We start from the raw sequence: 19325 nt of genomic DNA, 5'->3' as shown, positions 1-19325 counted from the left end.
GTCATTATCAGCAATTGGGACAGTGACAAAAAAAGATTTGTATAATAAATGCTTCTTTATTAATTAAGTATTTATTCTTTTGAAATATAAAGCCCAAATACCATTTTTATGTCATTGAAGAAAGATTCCAGAAAATGAAGAAACCATTTAATGTAGTTTTATTATACCTTGATGTCATCCTTGCATATCAAGTGATAAATTAGATGTTTTAAAGCTATTCCTTTAACTTGGAAACCATATTTAATTCTGTTGTGAAGGGATGATAATGGATTCAGAGCTAGACAGAACCATAAGGAGCATATTTTCTTTTTTTATTTTTGGGTTAAGTGACTTGCCCAAAGTCACATAGCTAGGTAATTATTAAGTGTCTGAGGCTGGTTTTGAATCCCAGTCCTCCTGAGTCCAGGGCCAGTGCTCTATCCATTGCACCACCTAACTGCCCCTTATATAAGGAATATATTTTCCAGTATTTTTTTCCAGTATTTGCTTTTGACATTATCTTGTTGACCTTGAAAAACAAAAGGTAGATGTTGAGTTTCTAGGACTCCCATCATATCAGTGATCTTTGCTGCAGTGCGGAGGTCAGCTAGAGAACTGTGGGACAGGATTCCAGCATGTGGGGCACTCCATGAAGCCTGAGGGGAAGGACCCAATATCCAGGTAGGCCAGCTCTGTCTCCCCTCAAGCAGTAGAGGAATGTGAGGGAAAAAAGAAGGGGGAAAATGACTGAACCCTTCATATCCACTAAGTCCAAATATCTGTCAATAAATATTGAGTGAAAGAAAAAGAATCAGCATCTGATCAGGAAGGGAACTTTGTAAATTCCCAAATGAGTGTGGAAACAGCAGGATGTTCCTGAATTCTATATATAATAGAATTGTGAAAGCACATCACTCTGACTGGCATTCTTCTATTTTACTGTGATCCCTCCCAAACCCAACTCCCAGGGACATAGTTTCTTGGGGATTGGGCTTTCAAAGGAGTTAATATTATTTAGTAGCAGCAGAAGTAGTAAAAGAGAGACATAAACCAAAACCCATAATGATTTGAGACTAGAGAAAAAATACTAAGGATATTAATAAACCTTTTAAATTTATGATTAGAGCAGCTAAGAAAACTTAGGAGAATGACTTATTAAAGAGATGTTATAAAGTTTATAGATGAGGAAAAAGAAAGCCAAATTATACATGACCAAAAAAGCACTGGGAGTCAGGAGTCAGTGAATTCAATTAAGAAAGTTATAGACAAAGTGCTGTAAGAGATCAAAGGATGCATGCATGTTCCAGTGGGATTAGGGATCAAGCCATACATACCTAAATATGGTCAGTGGACACATCCATACTTGAGGAAAATGTTCAGTGCAGATCAGGAGACTAGAGCAGATAGGCTTGGGGGAGGCAGTATAAGGAATGAACTCTGTACTAAGAGTCTGGAGTCCTGCGTATCAGTCTGCTCTGCCATCAGCTAACTTTGTGACCTCTCTCAATCTTAGTTTTCTCATTGGTTGGAAAACAGGGAGACTATATTAGGTTATAATAATGGTCCTGTCACAACCCTGAACTAGCTTGATGGTGACTATATAGACAGAAAAGGATTAATCATGTAAAAAAACTATGGAGGTTGACTTAACAGCACTCGGCACCTGATTAGCTGTCAGAGATGACCTGGAAGTTTTGAGCATGGAAAACTTAGGCGATAGTGGAGTATGGCCGGAGGAGAGGATGAGTGTAGGGGAGGGGCTGACCAATAATACTTTTCTATTTTGAATGAGGAGTTTGAAATGAACATTGTGTTGATGTCTAATTGGAAATTGGAGGTTTGGTATTGGAGTTCAAGAGAGAGACTATATCTAGTTTGATAGGTAATCATATGGGCAGAAGTGCTAACTGAACACAGCTGATTTTTGAGTATTCTTAGGAGTGCTTTGCATCCTCCTTTTTGCTTATACTCAAATATATTCAAATGTACCTTCATTCCACCCTTTTATTCTCTCCATATAAATACAATGTAGACTCCTTTGAAACAAGGATTGTTTTGTTTTTTAATTTAATTTATCTTAGATCCCACACAGTAAAGTTTTTCACTTTATAAAACTTAAGTAAAACAAGTTATTGAGAAACAAAAATTTGCATAGAGAATTTCAACCATGAAAGCCATGTGTGTGAGGTTGTGTTGAAGGGATGAAGAAGAAAAGACTAGGTTGAGATTTAAGATCTATCTTAAAATATTTGAAGGGAATTATGTGAAAGAGGATTCAGATATTTGGAAGAAGATTTGTGTCTGTATACAGAAGAGCTTTCTAAAAATTCTTTATTAGAACCTTAGATAATCATCTGTCTGTAGTTTTAGAAGGGATTCCTGCTTTGGGTTGGAAGGTTGGGTAGGAGTGCTTGAAATCTTAAGATTCCTTCTGGTTCTCAGATTCTTTGATTCAGTCAACAGAACTTTTTGAGCACATAACTCAGAACTTTGTAAAATTTGTAGATCAAAGGGATCATGGGCTGCTTTTGAGAAGAATTAAGTTGTGATAGATAATATTTGCAATAGGTCATGGTGCCACTCCTCTGTGTCTCATTCAACACTAAATGAATCTGTCCAGAAATTTCATTTAAAAGGGGAATAACTAAACTGTTATTGTTTATTATCAATAGCAATTTCCAGCTCTTTGATAGATATCATTTTCTCTAATTTTCAAATGTCAGCTTTTGCACAAGGCATATCTAGTTAAAGTGCCCTTTGTTTCATAAGCCTTCAGCAGTCCTTTCTCCTCTCTATGCAAACAGTTATAGTGCCATCTTCCGGCTACTTGGTTAGTCTTTTGGTCTTTTGAAAGGTGCTTAGACTTCTAGGCTTTCTTGTTACAGTGTATTTTTATATCCTAGAATAATTGCCCTTCTTCCTTGAAGATAGTTAAGCTTTTTTACTTTTCTGTCCTCCTCTTGTAAGAGTTCAACCTGCATTTTTGGTGTAAGTGAGACATTCTCATGCCTGTAATTAGTTTTTCCATTTCTTCTCCCCATTTATTTCTTCCCCTACATCTTAAGTGCCAAGGCCTTCTAAGGGGAAGGAATAATTGGGGAGAAGAAATGGAAAAATATCTTTGAATTCATTAGCTCTTTTTTCCATTTCATTTTCAGGGATATTTGTGTTTTTAAGCAAAATTTTCCTATAAGTTTTGTGAGTTCCCTATTTTCTGTGTGCCTGTTTTTACATCTTAAGTTATAATTTAGCTGATAGTGATAGAATCGAAAAACCCTGAGAGATTATCTATTTATTCACACATCTGACACCCTATACATCCTCTCCAAGGAGGGGGGAAAAACGGTCATTCAACATTTGTTTGAGAATTTTCATTGATAGTTTTCTCTCTCTTCTGAGTAATAAATGCTTTGTGACTGCTCCTAATTTTTAGTAAGCTTTCCCTTAAATTTATCCAAATTTAATCTCAGTGCAACTTTTCAGTGTTCTTACTTCAGTCCTCAGAAAGCAAACAAAGGAATCTTAATTGTTCTTCTATCCATTACTGGAAAGCATGTCATTCCCACCACTAAGTCTGTTCTTCTCCATATGAAAACTTACTTTTTCCAGTCTTTATAAGGTGCAATTTAAGTGTTTTCTCTCCTGTTCATTCCAATTTGTCAGTGTCTTTCTCAAAGTGTAGAACTGAATGCAGCATTCTAGATATAGATCTTGTGGTAGATTGTCTATCCCCATCGACCTACTAGAGAAGCTTATTCCCAGGTGGTTATTCCCTGAGTTATAAACTTTTTTTTTAGGTTTTTTCAAGGCAAATGGGGTTAAGTGGCTTGTCCAAGGCCATACAGCTAGGTAATTATTAAGTGTCTGAGACCAGATTTGAACTCAGGTACTCCTGACTACAGGGCTGGTGCTCTATCTACTGTGCCACCTAGCCACCCCACGATGGACTTTTTAAAAAAAGCCATTACATGTTGTATAGCTGAAAAAAACCCCCAAACCCATAGTGATCCTTGAGGTATTCAGTTAAAATCTAGGAGGCTTTGGTGCTATTATGTCATACAATTGATTCACATTCAGCTTATAGTTTAGTTTACTGAAATTTTCCTTTTTCTGTTAACTGTAGTCTAATGAGATGTTTCTCATTCTGTATTAATGTAGTTGATATTTTGAATGCAAGAGCAGGGCTTTTTATGCTTACCCTTATTAAATTGTCAGTCCATCATTCCAGCTTGTTCAGCTCTTTAGGGATTTTGATTCTGTGATCCAATGTATATTCTATTTCTCCCAGCATGTTTATTGTTCACAAATTTGATAAGTGTTCCATCTCTACCTCCATCTCAATCATTAAAGTAAATGTTGTACCAACCAGAGAACACTACGACTCTCTACTAATGATAGCCCTTCAATTTGAAATTGGTCTATTAAACATTACTCTTTGGGTCCAGTTGTACAAAATGAGTTATCATTCCTATCTATATGTTTTCATCTTATCTGTAGTGATGGTGTATGAAATTCTTGTCCAAAATCATACTGAAATTCAGAATATTTGCAGCCTTTGTTCATGTCAATGGGCTAACTATTAAATAAAGAAATGAGATTATTGTGGTGTTACCTCTTTTTCATGAAACTATCTTTGCCTTTAACTATCAGCATCTTGCAATAGGGATAATTTCATTCTTTGCATTTGTATTCCCAATACCTAGTAAACTAACCTTTAATAGTCTGCTCTTGATCCCCCCCACCACAACACACACACATACTCTCTCTCTCTCTCTCTCTCTCTCTCTCTCTCTCTCTCTCATTGACCTGTCATTGGATGAATCTCTTTATTCCTTTTTTTCTTTTTGTAAAGCAATGGGGGTTAAGTGACTTGCCTAAGGTCACACAGCTAGATAATTATTAAGTGTCTGAGGGCAGATTTGAACTCAGGTCCTCCCGACTTCAGGGTCGGTGCTCTATCCACTGTGCCACCTAGCTGTCCTTTATTCCTTTTTTAAAAATCGGGAAATCTTTTATCTCTTTTTTTTGGTAATCACATCTGCATATTATTTTAGGACTTTGGGATATAATTCATCTGACTTAATGATGACTTGGGTAGCTTGGTGGTGAATTTCGACTTGGGAAGAACAAATCAAAATAGTTAACAAACAATATAATAAAGAGATGCTTTAAACAGCAATAACTGCACCACCAAGCCTTTCCTGATCTTTTCTCTCCCCTCACTGCCCCCCCTTTTTTCTTTTAGTCATTCTCAATATTCTTGGATAGTTATCTTTTTCTGGACCTGGGATTCCTATCTTTTTCCATCTTTCATGAGTATCTTTAAAAATCTAAGCTAGTTGGTTTAGGAGTTGTTGCATCTCTTTCAGTTACCTTCCATTTTTCTTCCTTTTTCAGAATCATATTTAGACTATGATGAGGTTTTAGATTGCCTATAAACTTGAAATTTGACTCCGAGTACTTTAGGTTTGGTGTTTTTTTTTCAAGGCAATGGGGTTAAGTGGCTTGCCCAAGGCCACACAGCTAGGTAATTATTAAGAGTCTGAGGATTTGAACTCTAGTACTCCTGACTCCAGAGCCAGTCAATCCACTGCACCACCTAGCCGCCCTGATTCCGAGTACTTTATTTTTATTTTTATTTATTTTTATTTTTATTTTTTGCAAGGCAAACCGGTTAAGTGGCTTGCCCAAGGCCACACAGCTAGGTAATTATTAAGTGTCTGAGACCAGATTTGAACCCAGGTACTCCTGACTCCAGGGCCGGTGCTTTATCCACTACGCCACGTAGCCACCCCGATTCCGAGTACTTTAAATCAGACCTTTGTTCATGACATAGTAGACATATTGCTAGATAAGCCAAATCACAATAATTTTGATATTCTTGCTCATAATAACAAAAATAAGGAATACACTATTATATAAAAGGTAGTTCATTGGTGCTCTGTGGAGAGATAAAGAAAAGCATTGACATTAGATTTTTATCATACACTTAGTGGTTACAAGGAACAGTGGAATATTGAGTTACCATTTATATTTTATTCACAATAGGGACTGGCTTGAGACCATGTGTTTTTGTTGATACATTAAATTCTCAGGTGAGGAAACTACCTTTATTTTTTCTCTGCAATTTTAGTGTTTTAGGAATTTGCTTAGAGAACTGAGAGGTCTAACGACTTGCCCAGAATTACTCAGCCACTATTTGTCAGATGCATTGCTATAACCCAGGCTTTCTTAAGTCTGAATCCTGCTCTTATCTTTATTTGTCAAACCATATTATTTCTGAAAAGACATATTGAAAATCATTATTGATTTTGTACCGAGATTGGTTGATGATGATATAAAGTTACAGAAATTCTACAAAGAACTTGATAATACCTTCCAAATTAAATGAATATGCACCTTGATGCTTTAATGAGGGAATAATGAGTATGGAGAAGAAAACATTATTCATGAAGACAAAATTAGACAGGCCAAAGACTTGTAAGTTACATAAAAATTTTATGACGCCTTAAACAAACATCTTTTACCCGGAATCTTTAGACTTTGGGGGGGGGTGTGGTTGTCTATGGATAGGTTTCAGGGGTTCCATGAAACTGGATGGAAAATAAATTAGGTTTATTTTCACAAAACTATTTTTAAAATTTCTAAATAATATTTTATTATTTCCAATCACATGTAAAAATAGTTTTCAACATTCATTTTTCTTAAGACTTTCAATTTTTTCTTTGTCCCTCTTTCTTTCCTATTCTGTGAACAATCTGACATAGATTATACTTGTGCAGTCTTGTTAAACATTTTCCTACCTTAGTCATGTTGTGAAAGGAGAAACAGAACAAAGGAAAAGCACGTATCCCCCCCACTCCCCATAATAACCAACAAACACAGTGAAATAACATGCTTTGATCTACATTCAGATTCCATAGTTCTTTCTCTAAATGTAAGTATCATTTTCTTTCATGAGTCTTTTGTTATCATGTGAATCATCGTATTGGATTGCTCTATCAGTTGATCATTGGATAATGTTGCTTTTACACTGTACAATAATTCTGCTTTTTCTGCTTGCTTCACTTATCAGTTCATGTATGTTCTGTTTTTTTCTGAAATCTGCCTGCTCATCATTTCTTATAGCAGAGAGTATTCTATTATGTTCAAATATCACTTATTCAGACATTTCCCAATTGATGGACATTCCTTCAAGTTCTAATACTTTGCCACCATAAAAGGTATTATTTATAAATATTTTGCAATTGTAAGTGCTTTCCCTCTTTTAGGAACTCTTTTGGATATAGACCTAGTAGTATTTTCACTAACCTCTCACAAAAATTAGTTTTTCCTTCATTTATGACTATATGCAACAAGATATTCATAATCTTCACCAGACCTCCAAGTTTCAAAATAGCTTAAGAACACTTTTTATAATGACTTATTTTCAAGTGATATTCAATAGTAGACTACATTGTTATTTAGGCATTTTAGTAGTATTTGATTACCCCATTTGGAGTTTTCACCAAGATATTGTATTGATTTCCCAATTCCTTCTTTAACTTATTTTACAGATGAAGAAACTGAGGCAGTGAAGTGTCTTGCTTAAGATCGCAGTATGTCTGAGGCTGGATTTGAACTCAGGTCTTCCTGACTCTAGGCTTTGCATTCCATCCACTATACCACCTATCTGTAAAGATCATATGTTACTATTTTATTATTAATTGAAAGATAAAGATATTACTACATTTCACTGACTAAATATGAGAGGAAAAAAACCAAGCCACATTTGATTGTAAGATGCTGTCTTTTAAGCTTTTCCCCCCAATAAATTGTCCCCATCCTTTTATCAAAATCATTAAAGATTTCTTGAAGATAACACAAATAATTCTATTCAGTGATTAAAACATTCAGTCAAATTTTGGGGAAATGTAGGTTTGCCAAACATGTTTGAATAGAGGATATTCAGTGTGAAGTTCAGCTTGAACAGAGATTTCTTATGGATGGTGGGGTCCCTCCAAAGATAATCCTCCCTGTACATGATAACAGCTGATTATGTCAAACCCCAGGCCTTAGTAAAACCTCTGGGAAAAGATCTGTAATTGCCTAAAGGAGTCTGACTAAGATAAGGGGATGGAGAGTCTTTGTTGTCCAGATTATAACATGCATTTGGAAGAACAACTTATTGAATTTTGACATCAGTGTATATATCATTGCTAGACAGTTGGTTGACAGTGAGTTGGTTTCAGAGTTGATCAAGAAGAGAATAAAACAATTGCCTTCAGGAAATTGTAGAGTTCCTTTAATGATCCTTGACATGAAAGCAAGAAGGGCCCATTTTAATACCAACGTTTTCCTGTTGCTATTGTAGCAAAATTAGTCTTTGAAGAATAAAAAATGATTACCACACAGATGGTAGGTAGGTGTGAGCAGGCTGTAACATATAACAAATAAGAAACTTTGAAGTTGAGAAGTAAAATATATTTTCATTGAATATGAACTGGAGAGGAGGCGGAGCCAAGATGGCGACAAGAAGGGATCGAGTCTTAGGAGCTCTCTGATAAAATTCATCAGCTAAGGACTCTAACTAAATTTTCGAGAGACAGAACCCACAAAGGGACCCAGTGAGGCAGTTCTCCTACTCAAGGTAACCTGGAAAAGAGCAGAAAGGCTCAGCTCCTCGGGATTGGAGAGGCGGCTTGCCAGAGGGGTGGCCGGCCAGAGCCAAAGAAGCTCAGCCTCCCGGAGGCAGCCCCAGGGTGCTGGGAGTCTCAGCTCACAGCAGTGGGGGAATCTCCTGAGCTGCACCCCAAGGAGCACTGGGCACAAAGTGGGGGAACAGCAGGGGATCTCTGCCAGAGCAAGCACGTGGAGCCCAGCCCTCAGGGCACACAGCGAGCAGCATGGTCTTTCCCCAGCCCTGGTCCAGGAAACAGAAGCAGGCAGAGTTGGTAAGCAGGAGCCCCCAGGGCATGAGCCCATTGAGCTGAGGGAGGGGAGTGAAGAGAGACTGCCGAGCTCCGTCCTCTGCCTCTGGAACAGGACTTTGGGGCTCTGACCACATTCAGATCCTGATTGCAGTCTGGGCTCCCCCATAGAACAGCAGGGCCCCCCCACCTCAGCCCCGTGGCAGAGGGAGGCGCTTATGGTCATTCACAGACCAGGAGGGAGGACAGAACCTCACACACTGAGACCCTTGTGGGAGTGTCCCAAAAGCTCAGGAAGCACCCCAAAACCAGGCCCAGGCTGGGAAAATGAGCAAGCAGAGAAACAAAAGGAAGACTATTGAGAAATATTCTGCAAATGAGCCCAAGAAGGATCAAAATACTCAGTCTGAAGATAAGGAAGCACAAGCTCCTGCATCTAAAGACTCCAAGAAAAACAGAAATTGGGCTCAGGCTATGACAGAGCTCAAAAAAGACTTTGAAAATCAAATGAGGGAGTTGGAAGAAAAACTGGGAAAAGAAAGGAAAGTCAGCAGCTTAGTCAAGGAAGTCCAAAAAAATGCTGAAGAAAATAGCATGCTAAAAACCAGCTTAGGTCAAATGGATAAAACAGTTCAAAAAGTTATTGAGGAGAAGAATGCTTTAAAAAGCAAAATTGGCCAGATGGAAAAAGAGATAAGAAAACTCTGAGGAGAACAAATCCTTCAGACAAAGAATAGAATTCAGGGAGATTGATGAATTTAACAGAAATCAGGAATCAATACTTCAAAACCAAAAAAATGAAAAATTAGAAGAAAATGTGAAATATCTCATTGAAAAAACAACTGATATGGAAAACAGACTTAGCAAAGATAATTTAAAAATTATTGGAATACCTGAAAGTCATGATCAGAATAAGAGCCTTGACATCATTTTCAAAGAATTACTACAGGAAAATTGCCCTGATATTCTAGAAGCAGAGGGCAAAATAGAAATGGAGAGAATCCACCGATCCCCCAGAGAAAGAGATTCCAAAAAACCAACCCCTAGGAATATTATAGCCAAGTTCCAGAACTCCCAAGTCAAAGAGAAAATATTACAAGCAGCCAGAAGGACACAATTCAAATATCGTGGAGCTGCAGTCAGGATCACACAGGACTTAGCAGCAGCTACATTGGAAGCTTGGAATACAATTTACCAGAAGGCAAGAGAGCTTAGAATGCAGCCAAGAATGAACTACCCAGCAAGGCTGAATGTCCTCTTTCAGGGAAAAAGATGGACTTTCAATGAACCAGGGGAATTTCAAATGTTCCTTTTGGAATGGCCAGAGCTGAACAGAAGGTTTGATCTTCAGATACAGGACTCAGGTGAAGCATGGAGATTGGAGGAGAGGGGGGAAATATGAGGGACTTAATGAGGATGAACTGCATGTATTCCTGCATAGAAAAATGACACTGATAATACTCATATGAACCTTCTCAGTTAATAGAGCAGGTAGAGAGAGCTTTTATAGTTGAAGCACAGGAGAAAGTTGAATTCAAAGATAAAATATGGTGTAACAATGGAGTCAATAGAAAAAAAGGCAAATGGAATAGGAGAAAGAAAAAGGAGAGGGGGAATAGTCCAAGATATTTCACATAAGATTTTTTTATTACAATGAGCTATTGCAATGATATGGAAGGGGGGAGGCAAGGGGGAATGAGGGAAACTTTGCTCTCATCAGAGATGGTTAGGAGAGGAAACAGCAAATATACTCAATGGGGTATAGACATCTGGAGTAAGAAGGAGGGAGGAGCAGGGGGAAGGGGTGGGGGTGTGAATAAAGGAGGAGAGGATGGACCATGGGGGGAGAGTGGCCAGATATAACACATTTTCTTTCTTACTTCTTGCAAGGGGCTGGGAATGGAAGGCCTGCCCAGGACCACAGGGCCGGGTGGATTCTGGGCCTAAGGGATGGTAGGGGGTCTCAGGGCTTCTTGGCCCCAGGACCAGGGATCTGTCTGCTGCGCCACTCAGCGACCCTACAACAGAGTCATAGTGAAAGGAGAGAGAAAATAGAGTACATCATGGTAGTGGAGAAATAAGAAAGGAGGGAGTTGCGATCAGCAATGGCAAAGGTGGAAAAATATGGAAATAACTTTTGTGATGGACTTATCATAAAGAATGTGATTCACTCATGACAGAGTTGTTGGTGTTGGAACAAAGACTGAAGCACATTTTTTGTTATTATTATTTGGGGGAGGGTGCAGGGCAAGTGGGGCTGGATGGCCTGCCTGGGGCCACATAGCAGGGTGATCTTTGGGTGTCTGGGGCCAGATTTGGACCCAGGTGCTCCTGGCTCAAGAGCCAATGCTCTGTCTGTCACCCAGCCACCCCTACTATTATTACTATTTTATTTTATTTTGGGTCTTTTTTTTCTTTTTCTTTTTGGTTTTTGCAGGGCAGTGGGGAACGGGCGGCTTGCATGTCACAGGGCTGGGTGATTGTTGGGTTTGTGAGGCTGGATGTGGACTCAGGTGCTCGTGGCTCCAGGGCTGGTGCTTCGTCCATTGCGCCACCTGGCCATACCTACAATTATTACTATTATTATTTTTTTTATTTTAATTTTTTTCTCTCCCCTTTACTTTTTTCGCCCAAACAAGTCTATCTATATTCATGGGGGAGGAGGGGTATTTTGTTTACTTGTAAACAAGAATATTTTATTAATGTAAAAAAAATTTGTACAAAATGAGAATAAAAAAATAAATAAATAAAAAAGAATATGAACTGGATAAAGAACACGGGATGGCAGATAGTCATTGTTTTCCTGGTATCCTAGTGATGTCAGAAGAAATTGAGAAAAATTTCCATTATGGTGCATGAAACCTGAATTGAACTTATGAGAGGCCATGGCCAGGAGTCATACAGGATGGACTTTCATGGGTTGGTTGCAATCTGCATCTTTTGAGGAGACTTACAAATAAATGAAGTCATAGATCCATTTAAGTATGTAAATGGGAGATTCATTTGTGTTTTTGTTTCCTTTCATCTCTTTGGATATTCTGTTCCAGTGTTCTCAGGCTGACTGAGCTTGTAGAATTTTAGACTACAGGATAATATGTTTTTTTTAATATATCTCCTAAAATATGGCTAGCATATTTTTCTTATTTTAAACAAACATTAATGTTTCATGGTAACAGGATCCTTCCTCAATGCCTTTTGGACATAAACAATGTCTCCTCATATACCAATTTGGTGGTACAGTGGATAGAATGCAAATAACCTTGAACCTATATACAAATTTAACATGAATAACAACCAAATGAGAACAGTAGCATAAATCTAGAACTTCGTGAAATGAATATCCTTGAAAGTTTTCTCTGGGTGGCAAGGAACACTCAGATTAATATAAACTGCCCTCTTGTGGTCAGAGATTATTATTGTTTTAAGAATTGAAATAAATGTGCTTTTTAGTATTTTAAGAAGAATCCCTGGGACTGTTTATAGAATCATTAGAATAGGTAGGATCTTGGTAGGAAATTTAGACTGGAATCTTCCTGCTTCAATAGCTTATGTAAACAAATTTACAAAGCTATGTGTTTATCTTATGAAGACTTAAGAGATTTCACAGTTTTCCTCAATGAACTATACTGTTGTTCAACAGTTATATTAGGAAATTTTTCTTTAAATCTCATGTGCTGTGCTTTATATCCCCTTTGATAGTAGTTAAACTTCTGTAGTTATGTATTTTTGTTCTGCCTAAATGACATGAAGTCCATAATTGAAATTGAGATTGGGTATTTTCAGACCTGATAGTTTGAAAAGGAGCTCAGTTCTCAACTCCCAACCCCTTATCCAGATTGTGAATTTTTATAACATTCTTAGCAAGTAGTTCACCTTCTGCTTGAAAACCGTCAATGACAGGGAACTTGTCACCTAAGATACCTTGTACTAGTTACAACTAGGTAGGCTTCATTATTCGGACATTTTAGCTCTATATTTATATCTTCTTATGTCTTATTCTTCTCTTTGGAATCAAGTGGAAGAAGTCTAATTCATGTAGGGATGATGTTTTGTAATTGATGGAGATTAGGCCAGGATTTTGGAATTCTGTAGGGAAATAATTTACTGGATATGAACATTTGGGAAGTAGTTGTAAAGAGATGAAGTTGAAATCTTCACACTTTCCAGGTCTTTTGACTCCTAGCCTTAGTGGGCTTTGCCAATATATAACATTTTTACAGAAAGAAGAAATCCTTGTAATGTATAGTTTTTAGACATTATTGTATAAGATTAATTTAGGGAAGAAAAGCCAGGTAGCAATAGCAATATATGAATTGTTTTCTGCTTCAAAAACTTTGGCACAGTGGAAAGAACAGTGAATTTGGTATAAAAAACTTACTGACCAGACTTGATTCTCTCTCATAGTTTAAGCAAGAAGGGGAAAAAATCACTGAATCTTTTTGAGCTTCAGTTTTGTTTTGTTTTAAATAATGATGTAGTGGGGTGGCTAGGTGGCACAATGGATTGAACACTGGCCTTGGAGTCAGGAGTACCTGAGTTCAAATCCAGCTTCAGACACTTAATAATTACCTAGTTGTGTGGCCTTGGGCAAGCCACTTAACTCCATTGCCTAACAAAAACACAAATAAATAAATAAGCAAACAAACAAATAAATAGATGATGATATAGTAATCAGAGATAACTTAATAAATTTTTATTTGTCTCATCTAGTTGTCTTTTACTTGGATCACCTTGTCATACTGGACCTTAAGAGATTTTCTAGTATTACTCGGGCATTTTATACAGAAGGAATGAATCTTTACCTAGCTTCTGTTTTCATCTACCCGCTTTTGTTCTCTGTCCTTCCTTGTCTCTCATTCTTCTTCTTCCCTGCTTTTTGTTTTGCCCCCCTCCTTTTTTTGGGGGGTGGCGGGGGAAACATGTCTTGCTGAAGATCACACAGGGATTAAGTAACAGAACCAAACTTTAGACATGCTTCATATTCTAATGCTAATTAGAAAAATAATTAATAAAACAATTTCTATGATTTCAGATATTATCAAAACCTACTTATAATGTAAGCCTTTCCATTTGCTTCTAGAAAAGTAGAAAATCTTTTAGTTGAAAAATAGACAAATAGTTAAATTACTCAACCATCAAGCACTTTAGCAACAATACCCTTTCTAAACTCCAGACCTTTCCTCTTTTCTACTCCTCACTTGTGAGAGACTGGGACCATGGACTTCAGAGTTGAAAAGATCTTAGTGATAATTGAAGCCTCATAAAATAATCAGGAGACAGTTTCAGATCTTGGCCGTACTCCCAGCTGCCTGAGCATGGACTTGACATGTTCTCTGCAAAAATACTTGAGCATAGAAGTGCCTGTTGTGAACCTAGCACAGATAAGGCTTCAGGGAGGGTACAGTCTAATGGGGGAAGAGAACCCCCAAAAGGAAACTGGAAAGGGGAGAGGGGAGGAAGAAGAAGATCCCAGCCTGTGCTAGACCATGATGGGGAAATCCAGAGGAGGAGAAGAGATGCCTGGCTTGAGCAGCTTCCTTAAATGGGGTTCTGTTCAGAGCTCTACCACCCTGCCCTCCTGTCAGAGTTGTGGGGGAGAAAGGGGGTAGTACCAAGATTGTGGTGATCTTGCAGGATGATGAGGTATTGAGAGGGACATGCTTTTGTAAATCCCAAAGCTTTGTATAAAGATGAGTTGTTATCTAGTCTAACCCTTTTAAACCTAAGATCACATCGGAACTAACTGGAATTGGAATCTTCCCTTCTCAGCTCCTCTTAGGTATAGCTTTCTACTGTGCTAATAAGCTCATTTCCCATACATATTCATACTTTTCTTCTTGTATCTCTTTAAATTAAACTGAAGTTTATTTCTTCTGTGATACTGTATTCCTTGAAACCTTTCCCAAAGACTCTTATTTCTTTCCTCACTTCCCTCATTCAAGCCAAGAAGAGTTGCTGGTATGCCTTCTGAATGAAGGGTGGCACTATGTTGCAGGCAACAGAGGACAAAGGATGGATCCTGGGTTTAGAGTCAACCAGTTGTCTTCAAGCCCTGCTGCTCTCCTGGGTTGACTATTGTAACAGGCTCAACTTTAATTTTCTCATCTCTAAAGTGGAGTCAATAATAACTGCTCTGTCTACTTAATTTATTCCTTCATCTATAATTTGTGTATAAAATTACAATTTGTAATATAATTTGTGTCTGTATATAAAAGTGATTTGAGAAAAAACATAAAGTGTAATACAATTCTAGACAACTGCTCAAGGGTAGAATCACCTGCTTAGCATGGGAGGAGTGAATTTCCCATGACTGAAAATTTCAAGTGCAGGCCAAGAGGAAGTCACTTCTTCAGACTGCCATACATGGAATTTTTGCTAATTATGATCAGAATTAGGTTACTTTTGAAGTTTCTTTAAACTTTAAGATTCTGTAGTTATTACACCATACTATGTTGCCATCTTCCAAGATTTCCATCCTTATCAAGTACTTTGGCATGTAGTTTGATCTGTCTTCTCTACCCTGTCTTTCCTTTCTTCTTGCAATTCTCCATTCATGTTGGTGACTTTCATGTTACATGTGGAGGAGAGCGTAATGGGGGATTTATTTGGAAATGTAAGCAATGTAGGGGCGGCTAGGTGGTGCAGTGGATAGAGCACTGGCCCTGGAGTCAGAACCTGAGTTCAAATCTGGCCTTAGATACTTAATAATTACTTAGCTGTGTGGCCTTGGGCAAGCCACTTAACCCCATTACCTTGCAAAGAAACCTTTAAAAAAAAAAGAAATCTAGGAAATGTAAAAACAGGAGATTATTTTTTTGAGAGAGAGAAAAGAAAGGAGGGCAAATGATCTGGAAGGCTCATAGATAGTGGTGACAGTTTTGAGCTAGTTTGATTGAATGGAACCTTAAAGGAGGTTTTTAAATGATCATAGATGGACATTATGAAAAGAAGACCTATTTTTCCTCCTGGACCAGTGTTTAATTGTTATAGATCTAAATTAAATAACTGAATAAAAATAGGTCATTACAATAATGGGTTCATTTTGCAAGAGGGCCACTTAACTATCAACTAAGGGGGAAAAATTAATTTCCCTACCATTGATTATGAGTCTTATCTTTATCAAATGCCGCTGATTACAAGAGGATCAGGAAAGAGGTTGTCAGTTATAGAGATAGTTCAGCCTAAAAGCCATATCCCTCTTGGAGTAATCATTCTATGAATGTATTTTATGAACTTCAATCATTTTTTTTGTATATTAAGAAAGCATACAAGCAAATTTCTGACATACCATTTGAAAATTATTCCATAGCTTTTTGTTGAAATTAAGCAGATTTTAAATTAGTAAGTCTAAATTATATCCAGTGATTTTTAAAATAGTGTGATAACTTGAATCTTTCCCAAAGTTTATTGAGGAGCATGAATCTTCCTAAACTTAATGGAAGAAAAAAACGAATATTCTGACAATTTCAGTTACATTTGAGACAAAGAACAACCTTCAATGTTCTTTTTTCCAGTGTATCTCAGATAAAATGCCCCCCCTCTTTTAGTACTGCCAAAAGAGGTTTGTTCATTTTTTTTTGTACCTGACTTAGGCTTGTTTCTCTGGTTTTGTGATAGAGGACTCTAGCATTCTAAGACTAATGTTCAAATGAAATCAAGTCAAGAAGCATTTGAGTCTTATTTATAAGGCTGATTCACAGTCAAAAAGTGAACTTTTAATAATGCTCTTTTTTTTTCAGATCTTAACAGTGTTTTTTTTTTTTTTCTTTTCCCTCTTACAGACACCAAAGATGTTGACCAGAAAGATTAAGCTTTGGGATATAAATGCCCATATCACATGTCGCCTGTGCAATGGATACCTAATTGATGCTACCACTGTAACGGAGTGTTTGCATACCTGTATGTATAGAAGTTATTTTAGAATGTTAAAAAATTTAAAAATTTCTGGATGAAGATTATTCTGTGCTGGAGATAGTTGAGTCAAAAATGAAAAAATTGAACCATTTTAATTTCAAAGTAGAAAGTGGAAGGGCATGGAAAAAGGACTAAAATTAGTCATTTGGAATTTTAGTAGTTGTTATTTGTAGTAGAAGCAGAAAATGGGAAAATAAAAAATAACTGAAGTAATATATTAAAAAAAATTGAATTCTGTATTGGCAAGATTTGCTTTTATAATCATTGCAGAAATTTAGAAAGTAGAGAAATTAAGTTGCTTAAATTAAAAATTGGGCAGAAATTATACACTCATTAGATTTTTTAAAAAGTTAGTTAACCTTTGGTATTTAAACAATTTCCAAATAAATTACTTAAGGGAAGAAGTCAGCCACTGACAGTTAGACCAATTAGTTATCCTGGTACATACAGAAGGTTACATTTGGAATTGACACATGGGAGATAGAGAGACCTAATTCTTTCAAAACTGGTTAACAAACATAGTTCTTTATTATAGAACACATTAAGGAACATTCTATGACCAATTTTTTTAAAATGGGCAAATTTGATGTATTAGAAAAAATATGTCCAAAATATTTTTGAACTGACATACCCTTCAATAGAGTAATCAAAGTTTATATTTATTTTACTGTTAGTTACTAATGAAAATATTGGACACTGTGATAATATTTTTTAATGTTTCATGGTAATTGGTACCTAAGATTCATGAACTCTAAATTAGAGTTCATGTATTAAATTAATACAGTCTAAATAGGATTAGAGGCCAAATGAAGATACTATGAAAAATTTATTAAAAATACCAAGGAGGAAGAAGCCACCAGACTGAGTTACAATTCCCAGCTTCTAATCCTAACTCATCTGCAAGTCAGTGTACTTCTCTCATGAACTCCACAGGTTCATATGGTCAACTGGTTCCTCAGGAGTTTGAAATAGATAATGCTAGTGTGTGGTTTTCTAAGCCAGTGTATACCTGTATATAAGGTTTAATGGCCCTAGATTCTGTTTGCTTTTGACACCACTGCTTTGCAACACTGGCAATATTTCTTCCTCCATATCATCTTTTTTTTTTAAGATTTTGCAAGGCAGTGGGGTTAAGTGGCTTGCCCAAGGTCACACGGCTAGGTAATTATTAAGTGTCTGAGGTCGGATTCAAACCCAAGTACTCCTGACTCCAAGGCCAGTGCTCTATCCACTGCGCCACCTAGCCGCCCCTCAATATCATCTTAATTATAATAAGTAAAACTTATTATATAATGTCAAAAACTAATTAGAAATAATGTGTCCTGCCTTCTCTGGGGTTCCAGGAAAAGTCATGGAAAACATAGGAGATAGGAAATTCTGTTAAACTGTGCATATAGAGACAGTACTGGAGAGCCTTGAACTTGACATCATTGTACTAGCAGCAGTTGACCTTTTGCCTTGGTTTTTCTGTATAACATCTGCATCATAAAACTCATAACTGCTTATCACACCTTTTATTGGCACTCAACTTGAATGGATAGCAAAGTGCCACATATCTCATAATCAGCAGGAGTTAATATTTTATATCAAGGTGACCCTGACAATTTCTCATGGACATAAACTAGGATATAAATATCCTTTAGTATTATGTTCAAATAAATACTCTTTAGTATCATGTTCATATGTGTATTTTAATGATTAATAAGCCTATTTGTTTTGATCACTTAATTTCAACTTGTACTACAATTTTAATATTTTTTTTGCATTATCTTAATGGAAAGGTAGGTGTCACTGTTTAACTTTAGAATGTGGTTCTATAATAAGCATTTTAAATGTGGTATATGTATTAAGGGTTGTTGAGACGCTAGATTGTTAACATGCTAGTGGGTGATAGAAAATCTAAGTATTTTGGCAAAATATTGATTTTTAAAAGGAATCTTTGAAATATGTTGAAAGCCTACCTCCCACCCCTACTCTGCAGAGAGTGAAAATGGAAAAAAAGCAAATTAGAAATGTTTTTCAGTAATTATGATAAGGAAAATAAAATTCATTTAGATATAGGTTAGTTATATTTTTAATATGGATTAGCTTATTCAAAATGATTTCAGTTGACTTATACTCAGCTTTAACTAGTGCAGAATATTTTGATGTCTGTGTCTTGTAGTATCGTACAGTATTATACAGAGCTTGTAGGTCTGGCCATACAAGACCACCAAGGATCAGCTTGACTACAAGAAGTGCATCCCTGCCCCCAGCAGTCTCTGTAGCCCAGTCTGCTCAAGTAGGGATGGGTTGCAGGCTTGGTCAATTGAGCCAGCACTCACATCAATGAAAGATTTATTTGGTTTTTAGTTAGTTAGTTCAAAGAAGAGGCTATGACTTTTTAAGCTTGATTCAATAAAAATTATTTTTAAAAATAATCTTAAAGTGAAAATGTTTAGATTCTGAAACTTCAGTTTCATTACCTCATAGCCTTTGGCATTCCTTCTTACATCAGGATTAGTTTGCCCTTGTTTTCCATTT

At 36.8% G+C, this 19325-nt stretch overlaps 1 protein-coding gene across 6 annotated transcripts in view; it reads left to right on the top strand.

Annotated features, from left to right (window-relative positions):
- Positions 1 to 19325, top strand: part of PCGF3 (polycomb group ring finger 3) — a 130309-nt gene that overhangs the window by 56882 nt on the left and 54102 nt on the right. For all 6 annotated transcript variants that reach the window (XM_074230110.1, XM_074230109.1, XM_074230105.1 and 3 more), the window contains one exon: positions 16670 to 16787. In XM_074230110.1, the coding sequence (XP_074086211.1) occupies positions 16679 to 16787 (109 nt within the window). In that variant the 5' untranslated portion in view covers positions 16670 to 16678. The remainder of the gene's footprint in view (positions 1 to 16669; positions 16788 to 19325) is intronic.

The sequence above is a fragment of the Macrotis lagotis genome, chromosome 3 (genome assembly GCF_037893015.1).
Source record: "Macrotis lagotis isolate mMagLag1 chromosome 3, bilby.v1.9.chrom.fasta, whole genome shotgun sequence".
NCBI lineage: Eukaryota > Metazoa > Chordata > Mammalia > Peramelemorphia > Peramelidae > Macrotis > Macrotis lagotis.
Note: the sequence above shows the minus strand (reverse complement) of the source record. Positions and strands in the feature narration are given on the sequence as shown.